The sequence below is a fragment of the Meleagris gallopavo genome, chromosome 16 (assembly GCF_905368555.1).
Source record: "Meleagris gallopavo chromosome 16, MGAL_WU_HG_1.1, whole genome shotgun sequence".
Classification (NCBI taxonomy): domain Eukaryota; kingdom Metazoa; phylum Chordata; class Aves; order Galliformes; family Phasianidae; genus Meleagris; species Meleagris gallopavo.
The window spans coordinates 15,062,869-15,079,786 of record NC_139419.1 but is presented as its reverse complement, the minus strand read 5'-3'; the positions used below and the strand labels follow the sequence as shown (position 1 = coordinate 15,079,786).

At 56.9% G+C, this 16,918-nt stretch overlaps 3 protein-coding genes across 4 annotated transcripts in view; 1 reads left to right on the top strand and 2 right to left on the bottom strand.

Moving 5' to 3' along the window:
• Positions 1–290, bottom strand: part of UQCRC2 (ubiquinol-cytochrome c reductase core protein 2) — an 18,155-nt gene extending 17,865 nt beyond the window's left edge. Inside the window, exon 1 of one of the 2 annotated variants that reach the window (XM_085238076.1) lies at positions 152–290. In XM_085238076.1, the coding sequence (XP_085094202.1) occupies positions 152–187 (36 nt within the window). In that variant the 5' untranslated portion in view covers positions 188–290. Of the gene's footprint in view, positions 1–109 lie in introns of both variants that reach the window. The other variant, XM_085238075.1, reaches the window with a different exon arrangement.
• On the top strand, positions 239–8,931 carry CRYM (crystallin mu). Its single transcript, XM_085238077.1, has 8 exons — positions 239–612; positions 740–890; positions 1,151–1,213; positions 3,334–3,435; positions 3,630–3,813; positions 5,000–5,121; positions 5,888–5,972; positions 6,506–8,931. Exons 1-8 carry the CDS (start codon positions 239–241, stop codon positions 6,568–6,570), a joined length of 1,146 nt encoding a protein of 381 aa, XP_085094203.1. The 3' UTR covers positions 6,571–8,931.
• On the bottom strand, positions 8,382–16,918 carry ANKS4B (ankyrin repeat and sterile alpha motif domain containing 4B). The gene is made up of 2 exons (XM_010719938.4): positions 16,654–16,918; positions 8,382–13,206 (listed from the first exon to the last, which is right to left on the bottom strand). Exons 1-2 carry the CDS (start codon positions 16,815–16,817, stop codon positions 12,159–12,161), a joined length of 1,212 nt encoding a protein of 403 aa, XP_010718240.2. The 5' UTR covers positions 16,818–16,918; the 3' UTR covers positions 8,382–12,158.

Sequence of the window (16,918 nt, the reverse complement as noted above, 5' to 3'; positions counted from 1 at the left end):
GGCCCGGGGCCGAGCAGGCCGCACCGCGCCGCGTCCAACCTTCAACGCTGCTACCCGGCCCGGCCGCCGACAATCACCAGACGAGCTCTCCGGCCTCGGCCTGCCTTACCCCAGCCTGCCCTGCGCCGCCCCGCTCCCGAGCGCCGCTCACCGCGAGGGACCGGACGGACAGCGGGAAGCGCCTCATGGTGCGGTGCGGTGCGGTGCGGTGCGGTGCGGTGCTGCAGAGGAGAAAGAAATGGCCGTCCGCGGGGAGGACTCCACCTTCCCGGCGTGCCCCACGCCGCGCGGCGCTCTAGCGGCGCCGGGACTCTACTGCTCCGGGGTGGGCGGGGCCATGGGCGGGGATCGGGGGCGGGGCGGCCGGGCGGTATTTCTGGGCGGTGCGAGGCGCCCGTTCGGCGCTGCGCGCGGAGCTCAGGCGGTTTGCGTGCTCGCCATGAGCTCGGTGCCGCCTGTCTTCATCGGCTCCGCGGAGGTGGAGCGGCTGCTGCCCCGCGCCAGCCTGCTGCTGCCGGGACTGGAGACCGCGCTGCGCAACTTCTCGGCGGGCGCGGCGGGCGGGGTGGAGCAGCCGCTGCGAGCCGTGGTGCCCGTGCGGCCACACGGGGGGTGAGGAGGGGCCGGGGCGGGCGCGGAGCCGGGAGCTCCCGGTGGGGCTGTGGAGGGAGGAGGGGGAGGGCTGCGAGTGCGCCCGTCGTGCCGCCCCGCGCCGCCGCTGAGCCACTCTCTCCGCAAGGTTCCTGGGGGTGATGCCCGCCTACAGCGCCGCGGACGACGCTCTGACCACCAAACTGGTGACGTTCTATGAGCGCCGTGGGGACTCTGCCGCGCCGTCCCATCAAGCCACCGTTCTGCTCTTCGACCCCCGCTGCGGCTCCCTGCGAGCGGTGCGTCCCGCGGGGTGCGGGCGGGGCCGCTTGGGAGGCGGCGGGGATTCGGGGAGCCGCGACGGCTTTGGTTGTTCTGTCGCGTCGGTGGTCGATAAGTGACGGGCGACGCGTTATCCGCTGCTCCCCGGGTGCCCCGCCGTGCGCTCCTCGCGGCGCGGGGCTGTGCGTGCCGTGCCTCGTTCACCGCTCGCTGCGGACGTCGGGCACTCGGTGCGTTCTGTGCGTCTCAGTCTGCTGTTGTTTGTTTGTTTTGGAAGGTCCTGGATGGCTCCGTCATCACGGCGAAGCGCACAGCGGCGGTTTCTGCCATAGCGACCAAGGTCGGTGTCGGGCTGCCCCGATCAGAGCGGAGCCCCGCGGCTCTGTGCGGTGCCGCCGGGCTTGTGGGAAAAGGGTTTGTTTCCCGTGTGCGCTCCTGAGGATGGCGGTCTGACAAAAAGACGGCTGCGGGGTGGCTGTGTGACAGCCGTGCTGACTGAGGGTGGTGATGCAGACCTTGGTGTGTGTTGCTTTATGCTCAGTCTGATGTGGTTGCTTTCAAATTCTCCTAAAACACATCTGGGCTGTGCTGCTGCATGCGGGCAGAGCAGCTCACTGTCCATCACACAGCAGTGCCGTAGCTCCAGCTCAGCCAAGTGAGAGGAATGGGATCTGGAGCTGAAGAGCACTCCTGATTTCTGTGCCCAGGTGGGGATGACCTCTGCTTTGCTAGCAGCACTCTGTGCCTGCCTGGTTCCGTCTGCAGCACCAAAATGGAACTGGCAGAGAGCTGAGGAACCCATCCCCAGGATCTTCTCCTGCTCCTGGGGCAGAAGAACTTGCAGAACATGATGCTCATCTGCCATCCATCCACCATGCTGCATGGAGCACTCTGACTGCTTCCCGCAGCCTCTGCTGGCTCCAAGGAGCTTTGGCTATTGGAAGGGCTTCATGACGAGACCCTCACTGCTATCCACTGCTCTGGGAAGCTCTCAGCAGTGGCTGAGTTTAGCTCATAGCTGTCATTATGTCCCCTCTTCAGCTTTCAAAGACTCGATGCTTTTATGCAAGGAGCCTTTGAGATTAGTGCTTCAGAGCCTTTGAAATGAATGTTACAAAGAGTTGTTGCTACTGGAAAAACACAATAATGAGACTTTTTTCCCCTCAATTTTCTTCCAGCAGAATAAGCAGTGAGAGCCTGCACAGCTCAAAAGCTTTTCGTGCAGAAGCGAGTGGCTGTAGTGAAAGCACAAACAAGAGACAAAGGTAGCGTGGGGCCGTGCTGCAGCCCATGCTGCTCTCCTGCCAAGTGCTGCTGAATCACAGGAGGGAACTGAATCAGAAAACCCAAAGCAACCACAGAGCTGAACCTGGCAATGTATTCCTTGGGCATTCCTGTTCTTACTGTCCAATGTTTCCTACCTCAGCAGTTCCACCATCCCTGCTGTGTCTAGGTCTCTTATAGTGGTTACAGAGTACAAATGCATGGCAATACAGTATCTGGGAAGCAGTGTTTTTCCTCATAGGTTAAATTAAATGGACCCCCTGCTGTGCACATGGGACAAGCTCAGGCAAAGTAGGAAAAAAGATCCCCCCCAAAATTGTGTCCTGACAGTGACTGTGCTTCTGTTGGTGCCTAGTAAATGCACTTTAAATCCATGGACTGCTGTCAATCAGATGTGATAGGAGTGAAAGCTGCCAAGTTACTGAGGTCCTAAAAGCTCTGGGAACATCGGCAGCTGAGAAGGGGAGTGGTGGAGTTGGTGCCCTGCTGGGGCAGGGAGCTCAGCTGCTACCCAGCTAGCAAGGAGCAGCCTGCATCTCAGCAGCTCCTGTTCTACCACCGTGTCATTATTCCCTTTGCTTTCTCAGCCCATCAGAAAAGAGGTGGGAGGATGCTGGAAGCACACAGTGTTGGTGTGCTGTGGGGGATGGGAAGGAGCTGGGGACATTGCAGTGGAGAGCCAGGCTGGGGTGGGGGATCGCCCCTCTTGGGGGCCAGCCAGGATTGCCTCTTGCAGCACCCAGCCCTGCTTGCACTGTGATCTGTGGCTTTATAGCTGCAGAAGGAGCTCTGTCAGGGGCTGCCCCGTTCTCAGACAGTGCAGAACACCGGCATCGCAGTTCTGTGCTTTGTTTGTCACATGGATGCAATGTGTTTTATTAATACTGCTGTGTGCCGTGGGAGCTGCGTTGGTCCGTACTGCTGTACCTCAAGTCTGAGATACAGGGGGTGGGCATCGAGACCCACAGTCGCCCCAAGGGAAGCAGCGGTGCTGCTGGCACGAGCCGTTGTGTCGGGGTGTGTGTGTGTGAGAGAGAGAGAAAGCAGCTTTGCACGAAGCCGTGGTTCTTTCCCTTAAGCATCTACGAAGACTGCTTGCTTTTGTGGTATTTGAGATCCGTTTGTCACACCAGCTGATCTGTTTTCTGACCGTCTGCTTGCTCTGGTGCTGTCTAGCTGCTGATGCCGAGATCTGCAGAAGTGCTGTGCATTTTGGGAGCTGGTGTCCAAGCACGCAGCCACTACGAGATCTTCACGGAGCTGTTCCCGTTTACGGAGGTAAGGGGCACCCGGCGCTCACTCCTCGGCGCTGATCGTGCGGCTGTACGAGGGTTGACCTCCCGGCTGCCCAAAGAGAAATTGCCTCACGCGTGTCACACGACGGTAAAAAGAACCCAACCCCAAAGGAAGCAGAACGGTTGGCCCTCCTTCGGCAGGGAGAGCCGCGGGCCGATCTGTGCGTTTCCCCGCAGGTCCGGCTGTGGAATCGCAGCGAGCAGCGCGCGGTGAGGCTGGCGAGCTCCGTGGGCGGCGCGGTGCGGGTCTGCGGCACGGCCCGGGAGGCGGTGGTCGGGGCCGACGTGATTGTAACGGTCACCATGGCGACGACGCCCATTCTGTTCGGAGAATGGGTGAAGCCGGGAGCCCACATCAACGGTACGCCGTGCCGCTCGCCTGCGGGCAGCTTCGCTGAGGGCTGCGATCTCGCGCGGCCTCGGCTCCGCGCACCTGGGTTCGACGCGGCCGCTCGCCCTGCCTTCCTGCCGGCCGCTGCACCGACGCGCGCCGCGCGCAGAGCGGCTCCTTCCTTCCCCGTGCTGTTCGTGTCGGTTTTTTCTGGAGCCGACAGCCGACGTCGGGCGGTATCCGGGTGCCCAGAGCCTTTGGGTCGGACCCCCCGCGGCGGTGCTGTCGGGGTTGCGGGCGGACCGACGCCGCGAATTGCGGCCGCGCGGGCCGCTGGCGGCGCTGAGACAAAGGGCGGATTGTCGGAGCGCGGCGTCAGGCCGTTCCCAGGGGCTGCAGCAGCCCAGAGCTGCATCAAAGGCAATCGCGGCCCTCGGTCGTCAAGGCGACGCGGACAAGAAGACCCCTCTTACCCTCTTTCCTCCTCTCGACCCCCTGCCTCCCCCCCACTTGTTACTCTGCTAGCAGCTCTCTTCAGAAGCGTTTAACTGCAATAACTGTTTAATTAGCCCAGAAGCTCTTAGCGATCTTTCTGTACTCGGAGGTTAGGCCCGTGGATTTGTTTCTTGTTGTGGATCAGTACCTGTAACCTGCGTGCCTTGTCCTGCTTACAGCTGAGACAAGAGAAAAGCTGCAGGTTTGAAAATCCCTGTTAGTAATACTGAGCTCTGCCTGCATGCGGGTCCTGGCAGTAAGCTCTGCTTGGGATAACTGCACGGTGCTTTGAGGCTTCTCCTTTGAAGGCACGCAGCATAGACACATTTGGGTCACGGGAAAGGGTGACAAATTTTGAGCGCTTTGGTGCTGATGTGATGAGAGGAGGGGGCTGTGAGAGGCGGCAGACAGAGGAGGTGATCCACGTGTGCCTCAGCTCTCTGGAGGCTCTGTGCAAAGCTAGCATTTGTTAGGAGCATATTTCAGAGGATATTGTTAGCTCTGCTTAAGAAAACAAAAGCCACAGAAAACAAGCTGTTCTGACTCAAGCTGGTCTGGTTCTGCTTACGAAGAACATGAGAGCTTTGGTGACGGGATGCTATGCCTCTGTGCTATGCCACATTCCCACCTGCATGCATGGCCACTTTGAGTGTCTGTGGACAAAGCACGTTTTGAGTTTGCTCCCAGCGTTTCTCTCAGTTGATGGGTTGTGCTGTCTCAGCGGTCGGAGCGAGCAGGCCGGACTGGAGGGAGCTGGACGATGTGCTGATGAAGAGCTCTGTTCTGGTTGTGGATTCCAGAGAGGCAGCGCTGACGGAGTCGGGAGATGTCATCCTGTCCGGGGTGAGTCTGGGTGTGCCCTGGTGCTGTGGAGCAGAGTTTGAGATGAGCGGTGCTTGGGATGGGCTGTGCTGGGGCTGGCGGAGCACTGAGGGCTGGGTGCTGTGCTGGGGCTGCACGGTGCACGGCTGTCAGATGGGGAACTGCTTTGAGATGTCTGTGATGTAGCCGTGTACATTCTGTGCCAGTGGTTACACGGCCTTCAGCGCTGCCCTTGGTGTACAGTAACCAAGTGCTGTTTTGGAAGGCGTGCATTTCTTGCACTCTTTGTTAATTAATATAAATATTTCAAATCTTTGAATCAAATCTGTCCCCTTGCTCCTGTAAGATCTCAGTGAGAGTGATGCGACTCAGAGCTCAGGATGAGGAGAAGCAATGAGCTGTTATTGTTCTGCACAGCTGCACTCAGCGCTGCTCTGCCTGAGCCATTGTGCAGAACAGGAGCAGTTTCCCTTCTGATGTCTGACACATGGGGATATGGGGTGGAACGCCATTGTTCTGCTGGTGGATGACGAGATGCCCGTTAGGAACAGCCCGGTTCCTGAGAGTGGTCTGACAGCTGCCCATGGCAGTGGTCTGTCCTTCTGTCTGCTCTGCAATTTCCACCCGCTCCGTGTTCTGCAGCACTGGGCACTGATTTCTTTCCCTGTAGGAAAGTTTCAGTTATGAGATAGCAAAAAGGAAAGAGTTGCATTGACAGTCACTTAGGAAGCCTATGTTTTAATGTACTTGTTGATATTATGTTGGTGTAAAGATGTCTGTTTTGCAGGCAGAGATTTTTGCTGAGCTGGGGGAGATACTGAAGGGTACAAAACCAGCGGTGCCCGAGAAAACCACAGTCTTCAAGTCTCTGGGTAAGGGCAGCCCCAGCTGCGCACAGCCCGGCTGGAGGGACTCTGTCCCTTGGTAGGGCTGCACACGGGAAGGCTGCTGAGCGGCTGTGGGAGCTGTGCTCTCCCTTGTAATTTGTCCAGCAGAGCTGTGTAGTGAAAGGTGATAAGAAAGCAAAATAGCAGAGGGAAAAGTACGCTTCCCATTTCAGCATTATCCAGTGTGAATGCAGAGCATGTGGAAGCAGCTGCGGCTGAGCGTGCTGCTGTCTGACCTCCGGGCTGACTGCAGGTGATGGGAGAGCACAGAGTGATCTGCAGCCCTGTGGGGAAGGGCAGCAGTGCAGGTGGGCAGCTGTGTGCTGTGTCCTGCAGCGGGAGGGGTCTCACTGTAGGAGCACTGCCTGTCAGGTTCAGACTTACGTCGGCTTCCCATAGGATGGACAAGAGGGAGTGGTGGCAGTAACTCGGAATGCAGTGATGGGGCTGCCAGGATGGAGCTGCCACTGGCTGCTGTCCGCCTGTTCTCTTCTGAGCCAAATCCCATTCTGTTTCAGGGATGGCAGTTGAAGATACCGTAGCTGCAAAGTTTGTGTTTGATGCATGGTCAGCTGGAAAATGAAGAGAGAGCTCTGCAGTGCCAGTGAGGCCATGAAGTACCAGCAGATCACTTGCACTTGGTTCTCTTGCATTTCTGGTTAACAAGATGGGCAGCAATCCCACCTGAATGCAGCTTTCAAGAATGAAAAGTAACGCTTCATGGGACTTCCTGCTGTTTTCTATAGCTGTTAGGTACCTGCAGCATTGCTAGCAAACGTCTCACAGTGTGCGGATGGATGGCAGCACTTACACTAACAGGGTGTTCTTACACGCTTTGCTATGCCCTCCCTCATTATTTATGGTGTGGCAGTCCAGGATGGATCTCATGCTTTTAGCGGGCTCGTTCCCACTGGGGTAGCAGGCAGTTTGGAGACTGGAGTTCCACGTGTGGAGCTGTGATGGTCTCAGTGCAGTGCTGGCTGTGAGCAGTTCCTCAGCCCTTCCAGGGAGCAGAGCCGCTCTGTTCTGCTGGGATCAGCCCCCACAGTGCCCCATTTCCTGCCCCACACCTCACTGGTTTTCATTTAGGAACACGTTCCCCAGCAGGACCTGTGTACAAAGCCGTGCCTTCCCTGCAGGTAGGCTTTGTCATAGGAGACCTGGCTCAGGCAGGCTGAAACTGTACTGAATCCCTCCTCTGCTGCTTTCCTGCCTGCGGTTTTGCCTTTTTCCTGTTAGAGGGACTCACCCAAAATGTCAGTGCTGAAAATGTGCTTTGATTTAATGTTTCCTTACGTTAGCTGGGAGATTTCCTTAGTCACCTGTGGTGTATGCAAGCTGTTCTCAAAGCATCTTGGTGACTGGAACAGCACTGGATGATTTTGGCCAGTAGAACTTGGAGTGCACAGGGAAATGGATTCCACCTGGCTGTGCTGTGTGTTGGTAATAGTGCTTATCCCAGTGGGTCTGTGCTGGGGCAGGAATGTCGGTGGTCCTCCCTTGCAGCAGAGCCGGGAATGCTCTGCAGAAGGAGGGGATCCATTCTGTGCCATTACGTGATGTCTGCACAGCGGGCTGATCAGTGGCTGAGAGCAGCCATGGCTGTGTATGCAGCCCGTGTCACACTGCAGCCGTGTCTGGAAGCTTCCTGCACCTTCCCGTGGGCCGGTTTGCCTGCCTGCGCTCGGGGAGGAGCGGGTGGGGGTCAGAGGGCTCAGGGTGGGAGGGGAAGGAGGCTGTAAAGCACTGCATGTGGGCACCTCGTTGGCAAATAGGTACGTGTGGAAGGGATTAATGAGGACGTGTCAGTTCAGAACAGTGAGTTCAGGGCAGGGCAGTGGGAAGGCGGGAGCAGCAGTGTGCATGGGTGTGGTTTAGCACGGTGCGTGCGGGATGTGGGGGGTAGGGAGGGGGGATGTGTTGGTGTGGGTAAAGGTGGGACTCAGCTGCTCTTGCTGCTGTCAGCGGAAATGAGGACAGACATTTCTCCCCCCAGCTCTGCGTGTGTTAATGATGGCAGCGTCACCCCTGTGTTTTTAGAGTACTTTTTTCTTTGTATCATTTGTGAAGTGCTGAGAAATGTGTCTGGGCTGTGGCTGTTACTGCAGAGCTGGGAATGCAGGGGGCTGTGACAGCCATAGGCACAGCAGTGCATCTGTGAGCCCCAGGTCCGTGCGGGGCAGCACTGTGGGGTGACTGCAGCATGCTGCTCCTGACATGCCCAGTCCCTTACCGCCAGTACTCTTCTACAGACTGCAGTCTCAGAGAAGCAGGCGGTGCAAAGCAGCGCTCGCAGCGTCTGTTGGCAATGGGAGCTGCTGTGAGCCCAACCTTGCCGCGGATAGCGTCCTAATTAGGTTGATCTCGAGCGGGGAAGCACGACAGTACTCAATATGAGTGATCAAGCTTCAGTTTATTGCTGCACACACAGGGTTTATATATGTTTCCAATACACGTGTTCACTTACTATTGGAGCACAAGGTGGGCGGCTAGGTGGGCTGCCTAGCTTCAACCAATGCTCAGCCAGCATTCACACCTGCTGCTGAGCTCATCCGCTTATCAGCCCCCCACACATCCACAGAGCACAGCTGCTGTGGGCCTGCTGTTTACATGCTGCCCAAAGGATGTTGTGTCTCCCATCTTAACTCCTAATGTTTTCTCATGGTATGCACTCTGTGCTGCCGCACAAGCTATGCTCGTACACAGTCTCATGTCCGCCCTGCTCCTGCAGCCATTCCCCAACACAACCTGAAACCATTGGGCTTCCCACTGCCCCGGGGGGGAGCCAGGCTGCCCAGCACAGTGGGACCACTTGGGTGTCTTCTCCAGGTCTTCAGAGAGCAAAGAACAGGCCTCACTGCTCTGCTTCCTTCTCTTAACAATTAAGAGTCTCAAGATTTGTTGTAACTCTCATCTATGTTAAAATTAAATAGCTCCTGTTTGACTTGTGTTTTGTTGTCCATTACTTCTGCTCTGGACAGCTGGGTGGGCTTTGCTCTTTGCTGTTTTAGATCAGGGGGAAAGCACTTCTGGTGTTGCAGCGATTGCTATTCTGGTAAATGGGATCACTGAGTGTGAGGGGAAACGCGGATCTGCTTGCAGGGATGCTCAGTGCTGCGCTGTGCCTTCTCTCCTCAGGTGTCCATCCCCTGCACAGCCATCAGTCTGTAAGGAAATGACATCGTGGTGCTCTCAGCTCTGCTCCTGTAAGACCTCATGGCTCTGCAGTTTGCGTTTGGGTGGGATTGTAGGGCTGTACATAAAGCACATCTCCTGCTGAAACGCACCATGCAAATGTTACTGAGGAGTTGCATCTGCAATTCCCTAATTAAGTAGTTCCAAATTATTTAAAAAAAAAAAAAAGCTATGGAGAAATGGAAATACACAAGTAGGGGAAAAGGAATAGAATGTGAATCTTACTGTTTTTCCCCAGTTGTCCCACATTGCTGTTTTATCCCAGAGTTCCATTTCCAGGACAACCTCCAAGAAAAGGCTCTCTTCCTCTCCCCCCATCAGGAAATGGCAAAGTGCAGGTGGGTGTCCTGGGCTGTTCTGAGCTGCCTGCAAGGCACTGTCCTGTGTGCCTCTGGGGATTCCTCCAGGTGCAGGACAAGGGGCTCCTGGGGGCTTCATGTACTATCTGCCATCTGCAGAGTTAATGGAGACCACAGAATCATACAGTGACTTCTGTTGGAAGGGGCCTTGAAAATCTCCCAGCCCCACTCTGCCGCTTTCCGGCTGCCCCCAGCTCCGTCGGGCCCGGCCGTGGCTCTGAGCCCCCAGGGATGGGCACCCACAGCTCCGGGCAGCAGGGCCAGCGCCTCACGCCCTGAGGGAAGGATTTCCTCCACATCTCACCTACATCCGCCTCTCTTAGCTTAGAGTCTTTTCTGCTTGTCCTCTCACTGTCTGCTGGTGTAAAAAGTCGGTCTCCCTCCTGTTCATAAGCTCCTTTAGTCCTGGAAGGCCGCAGTGAGGTCTCCCTGCAGCCTTCTCCTCTCCATGCTGCACAGCCCCGGCTCCTCAGCCTGTCTCCATAGCAGAGGTGCTCCAACCTCGGAGCATCTTCGTCGCCTCCCCCGGCCCCGCTCCAACAGCTCCCACCCTTCCCGTGCCGGGCCCCAGGCCTGGATGCAGCACTGCAGCTGGGGGCTCCGAGGGCAGAACAGAGGGGGACAATCCCCTCCCTGCCCGCTGCCCCCCTCTGCTGATGCAGCCCAGGATGCAGTCGGCCTTTGGGGCTGCGAGCGCACACTGCTGCCTCACGTCCAGCTCTTCAGCCCCCCGCCCCACTCCGCAGGGCTGCTCTCTGTGAGCTCTTCTCCCAGTCTGCACACCCCTGGCATTGCCCCGACCCAAGTACAACACCCGCACTGGGCCTTGCTCAGCCTCAGCAGGTTCTCGTGTGCCCACTTCTCGAGCCTGTCCAGGTCCCGCCGGGTGCCGTCCCCCCCTTCTGTTGTGCCGTCAGCAAACTGCTGAGGGTGCACTCGATGCCAGCCTCTGTGTCACTGGCTGAAGAGCACCGCTCCCAAGAGGGACCCCTGGGGGACGCTGCTTGTCAGCCTCCACTGCACACAGAGCCACTGACCGCAGCGCTCTGGCTGTGAGCGCCGACCAGTTCCTTATCCATGAGCAGTGCAGCCTTCAGATCCAGCTCTGTCCAACGCACAGACGAGGATGCGGTGCAGGACCACGTCGAAGGCCTTGCAGGGGTGGGCAGGGAGGGTCAGATCTGAGGGATACTCAAATGGAATTGCTGAAGAAATGGCAATGGGACTTCACTGGGCACCATGGCGGGGGATGGGTTGTTGGTTTCATCAGGCACTGTGCCCTGCGCCTCTGCATCAGTGATGTGGCTGACAAGGACTGGATTTGGCCCTTCAAATCCATTTGTGTAGTTTCACACATATAAGGCTCATCGTTTGCTTCTTGCTTTGTTAAGTATTGGTGAGTCTCAGCCAGAATCAATCCAACACCGATCCCGGGTGGCACTGCCCGACCTATCCCTGCGCTCGCGGCTGGCAGCTGATGCTGCACAGTGCAGGGTCTGATGGCACTGCTTGGCACAGGGAAATACAGCGTGCCAAGTGCCAGGAAAGGGAAAAAGTGCAGCACAAAGTCCAGCCAAGGAAAGCAATGGTGAGCAAATCAGAGAAGACAAAAATGTGGAAAGAATGGAGCGTGACAAGTAGATGATTAACTGCGATTCGTTTCCACAAATGCCGCACACTCTGAAGGAAAGCACCGTGCCTCCCCAGCTATGGGACCAGTCAGTGGGATACCAGCCCTGCTCATCGCCGCCTGCCTGCTCTTGTGAGCTGGATGTGTGTGCATCTGCAGTGCCAGGCTGAGGTGGCACTGAGCAGCAGCAGCACCGGCTGCACAGCTCTGCTCCTCAGTCTGCGTGCCAGCCGTGCCCTGCAGGGACACACAGAACCAATAAACGTGTGGAAAAGAGACCCTCGGCCTCGCGTCCACAGAGGGATTGCCTCCCGGTGCCCTCAGGACACCGTGTGTGCCAGCACACAGCGAGGCAAGAGGAGGTGCCGCTCAGCCCTCTTGGATCTCAATGGGGATTTCAGGCACTCCTCAGCAACAGCAGCAGAGAAGTGTGAGCGGCGGCACGGAGCTGGCTGTGAGATACTCCTGTTTACCTGAATTCAGACATGAGCAGAGGTGATGAGCCCCGGCTGGAGTCAAGGAGCAGATTTTATTCTAGCAGAGCAGCAGCACTGAGAAGAGCAGTTTGCAGCAATCTAACGCAGGGACGGAGATAAACCTGGAAGCCTGCAGCTCTGGGAAAGCCCAGTGGTGTTCGGCAGAAGAACGGGGCGGTTCGTTAAGCCGCGAGGTGCGTTCAGTCACACCCAGAGACCCCCACCCATGTAAGCAGGGAGAACGAGCCCTGGATTACAGCTCTTGGCTCTTACTGTTGGCAGAATGTGCCCAAATCCGCACACCACAGCCACCAACCCAGAGTGAGGAGCCCCGGTCTGACTGCACATCTCTGCATTACCACGAGTTCTTTGCATTCCATGAGCTCCTTGCATTGCCATGAGCTCTTTGCCCTTTGCATTAGCAGTGGTGTGAGAAGAGCCGCGTGCTGTTTTGAAGCAGGAAAAGATCTCAGCGTGCAGATCAGTAGATCTCAGCAGTGGGGATGCTGTTTTACAAGCAGGTATCCACAGTCTTTCCGGGATCCTGGAATGCCTGTTTCCTTTTACTCACAGCACTCAGGACTTTCTTTCTTGGCCCCAGCTCCACCTGGATGCTCTGTAGGTCTTCATCAGAACACAGCATCAGGGCATCTAAATCCATTTTTTCCCTCATGAAGACGGGTAGAAACTCATCCAGCATCTGTGAGGCCAGAAACACCTCCAGGGGTGTGCTCTCTGCTTCCTCGTCGTCCCAGAGCAGCTCCTCCTCCTGCCAGGGAACATCCGCACCGCTTCCAGCATCGCCCTCCGTGCTGCTCTCAGCACTTTCATTCTGGAAGAGCTCGCTGGACATTTTAAAGCTGATACCTTCTTTCTGGGAAGACACAGTTCCGGGATCTATATCTGCAGCCAAATTCCTTCCAAACACGATCTTGCCGAGACCTGGCCGTGTGAAAATGGAGAGCTGGCCATCATCATTGGGTAAGTCGTCCTCCTCCCTCTCATCGAACAAGTGCATCACGCTTCCCCTGTCCCCGCCGTCTGCCTGGCCGTTGCTTTGTGGCTCCTGGCTTCTCGTGCTGCCAGCCATCCTTTTTGCCTTCAGTTTGAAGGTATCCTTCAGGTTTTTGGAGAAAGGAGCTGCTGTATTCGATGTGAAGAGAGTCGGCAGCTTCACCCTGGAGTGAGTCCCTCTGGAGGAGGTCACCGAGCCAATCTTCTCCTTCATATAGCTCCTGTTCATTTCGTGCTGGTGCTTCTCCTGCCGCTTCTCGCACTCCTTGATCTGTTTCTCCACGTTCCTCTGGGCCTGGGCCTTCTGTTTGGAGACCTTCCTGGGGTTGGCCACGTTCTGCTCTGTGGCAGCCCTGTCCAGCAGTCTGACACACTCGTGGCGATCTCTGCTGGCAGCTACGTCCAGCGCCGTGCGGAGCTCGTTGTCCAGAGCGAATATGTTGGCACCGAAGCTGACCAGAAAGGAGACACAGTGGATGTGGCCATTGCATGCAGCGTGGTGGAGCGGAGTGTTCCCCCAGATGTCACATTTGTCCGGATCGCCTCTGAGGAGGAAAACGGCACAGAGTGAGTGGCACACGGAGGACAGCACCGTATGTGAAGCAGTGAAGCAGAACCAGCACCCAACGGTTACCTCGACTCTACTGTAGGAGCACGGCCCGATGGCAGCAGGTCGGCCTCGCTCCGTCCTGGGGAGCCGTGCTGCACCCCGAGCACGCAGCTGGGAAACCCCGATCACCGCTCACCCACGAGCGGTGGGTGCCTGCGGTCCCTATGGAGCAGCAGGGCATCTTTCCTACAGCAGGGGCTGTGGGGCTGTTGGCACAGCCCTGCCTGCTCCCTGTCCACCTCAGCTGCCCACTGCCACGCGGCAGCAATCAGCGGCACGGGTGGCAGGGCACACGGCACACCCGGCCTTGCACCCCTGGAACAGAGGGCACAGCTGCTCCCTGACCTTCCAGGCAGAGTATTGCGAAGGTTTTTTCTGCCTCTTGGCACGTCAAAAATTGGGACAGTACAAGGAGGATCCTTCACCAGCCGCAGCAAAGCGTGCTTAATGTGCCCACGCAGTGGCAGCGGAGTGGCAGGGGGTAACTGAGGAGGAGCAAAGTGCGGCTCCTTTGTCTCCATTGGTGTTGGGTTGGACTCAGACAGATTTTGGTTTCATTCAGTTCTTTTGTTTTCTCCATATGGTTTTTTTGCTCGTGGGGTTTGGAAAGTAGAAGTTCATTGGGAAATTGAAAAACAAAAGAAACAAAATAAAAACCATATTATTTTCAACAAAATTTAAAGTCAGTGAAAATGATTGCTTCCCTTTTGTACTGACTGCACACAGAGCTGCTGCCTGCAGGCTGGGATGGGCCCGGCTCTGCTCATGGAATCTGAGAATCACAGAATGGCGTGGGTTCATCAGGATCATCAGATTCCACCCTGAGCTGCAGGCAGGGCTGCCAACCACAAGCTCAGGACTAGATCAGGTCACACAGGGCCCATCCAGCCTGGCACCTCCAGGGATGGGGCATCCTCAGCATCTCTGGGCAGCGGTGCCAGCACTGCACCACTCTCACTGAAAAACTTCCCCTGACATCCAAACTAAATCTCCGCTCATTTAGAATCACAGAATCGCAGAATCACAGGACACAGTGTGGAGCTGCCCAGATATGCAGCAGTTCCTGTAGCTGCTTAATTTAATTAATGTGCCTAATTGTGGAGTCCAAAGCTTTCTTGACAATTAGATCATAGAATCACAGGATGGTTTGGGTTGGAAGGCAGCTTTGAGACCATCTCGTCTCAACCCCCTGCTGTATGCAGGGACACCTCCCATAGCCCAGGTTGCTCACAGCCCCATCCAGCCTGGCCTCGAGTGCTTCCAGGCAGGGGGCATCCACAGCCTCACCGGGCAGCCTGTGCCAGTGTCCCACAGCCTCACAGTGAAGAATTTCTTCCTGATACCTAGTCTAAATCTACGTTCTTCCAGTTTAAAGCCATTTCCCCTCACCCTGTCACTACCTGCCCTTATAAAAAGTCTCTCCCCAGCTTTTCTGTAGGCCCTTCAGGTCCTGGAAGGGCTGTAATGTCTCCCCAGAACCTTTTCTTTTCCAGGCTGCACAGCCCCAGCTCTCAGCCTGTCCTCATAGTGGAGGTGCTCCATCCTCTGATCATCTTCATGGCCTGCAACAACTCCACGTCCTTCTTGTGCTGAGGGCTCCAGAACTGGACGCAGAACTTCAGGTGGGATCTCGCAAGAGCAGAGGGACAGAATCACTTCCCTCTCCCTGCTGGTCACTTCTCTTGATGCAGCCCAGCATTGGTTTGGCCTTCTGGGCTGCAAGCACACGTTGCTGGCTCATGCTGAATCTTTTATCCACCAACACTCTCTGCCCAACCTGCATCTGTGCTTGGGATTGCAAGTTTAGTTTTAAGTGTGGGGGGCTGGGCAGGCTGTGACGGCAGGCAGTGGCACTGCAGCACGTGGGGAGGGTGCGGCTGGGTGCAGTGGTTTTCCACTCGGAAATATGGGAACCACATGTGTGCATTTCTGCTTCCGTGTCCGTTCCTGGAGCCGGCGGCTGCAGTGGAGGACGGCAAATTCCTCAACCCCATGCCAGCGGCAGAGCTGTGTCACCCCCAGCCTTGCAGGGCCCCGCAGCCCTGCCTGTGGTCTCTCCTCCCCCCTCACCCCGCCGGCCTCGCAGCCTCATTCATGTGATGGTGGGTGGGGTTCTGTTTTGTGGCCACGATGGCTCCTCTGTTCCTCTTTCCTTACTGTCCCAGCAGAAAGAAGGAAGCAGATCTGCCCCCCTCGTGTGACACAGACAGGCAGAGCACATCTCCTGCTGCCTGGGAAAGCGAACACTTTGGAGACAACAGGGCTCACGCTGTCACACTGACACGTCCCCCAGGGTCTGTGTGTGCTGTGGGCCCCAGCACCCTGCAGGGTGCATCCCATGCAGGGAACGCATCCTCACCGCACCTCTGTCGGGAAACTGCCATTGCTTCAAGGAAAGGATGAATTCATTAAATAAAAAAAAAGACCACCTAAGAAAGCATGGACTGCAGAGCAGACTGAGCTGAGCATCTCCCAGAACTGAGCTATTGGCAGCACCTGCTGAGCGCATCGGGATGGAGCAGAACAGAGCGCTGGGACGGGCAAACCCAGAGCAGCCCCGTGCCAAGGGAGCAGGAGCACATGGAGTAACACGAGGCCCTTCTGAGGGATTTGTGCCCTCTGCTGCAGCTTCTCTGAGCGCACGTGGAAGTTTTAGCTGTTATCATGGCAGAAGGGGTATTCTGAGCTCACATCTTGAGGTTGCTCAGTTATTTGTTCCCTGGGCAGTCACTCCCTCCCAGGTGCTCTGTGGACTCTCAGTACCTCCTTGCAGCCTCCTTCATCGCACAAGTTAATTTTTGCTTTCCCTGGAGGCGCAGCCACAGCAATAGGGTCCAAAGGCCCTTTTTATTGTGCAGCCACAGCCACACCTGAGCTCAGCCATACAGTGGATCTGTGGCAATCCCATCTGGTGATGTTTTCAAACCTGGGTCTAGGCAACGAGAACTAAATGCATCCAAGTAGTTAATCAAACGTTCCTCCCAACCTCTTTTACACCGTTCAGACTGAAAACACAATCCAGGGGACAACTTAACCTCCATCTCACCCCAGAATGAACATTCTCTTTACTCTGTTTCCCTCCTAATAAACTTTGCGAGAGAATCACAGCATGAAACATCAGCCCTGGAGGGAGCGCTGCAACGATGGGGACACAACCCCACTCAGTGATGCTGCAGGACGGTGCCCTCCCACCCTAACAAAAGGATTTCCACTGGGGAACAAGGGGCCGCTCGGCCACGCCGCGCACAGCTGTTTGCAGAGCTGGGTGCCCCGAAGGGACCGCCGCGGCTCTGGCAGCTCTTGGGACGTCGCTGCGGCGGTGGAAATAAGCGCTAATGGGGGTCAGAGCCGCAGGCCCCGAGAGGGAGGCTGCTCCACTCACCCTCTGCGGCAAATGATCTCCAGAGCCTCCAGGCGCCCATGGTACGCGGCCAGCAGCGTGGGCGTCATCCCGTCCTCATCGGAAGCGTTGAGGTCTTTCCGAGTGGCTTCTTTCAGCAGCTCCAGGTTGCCGTCGGCCGCCGCCCGGTGATACCTGCTCGACATCTTCAGCTCTCAGCAGCCTGCCTGCCGGACGGCCCGCCCACGGCCGGAGCTGCGGCATCGCCCCACGGGGGAGGGCGGCCGAGAGGGGCGAAGTCCTGCCT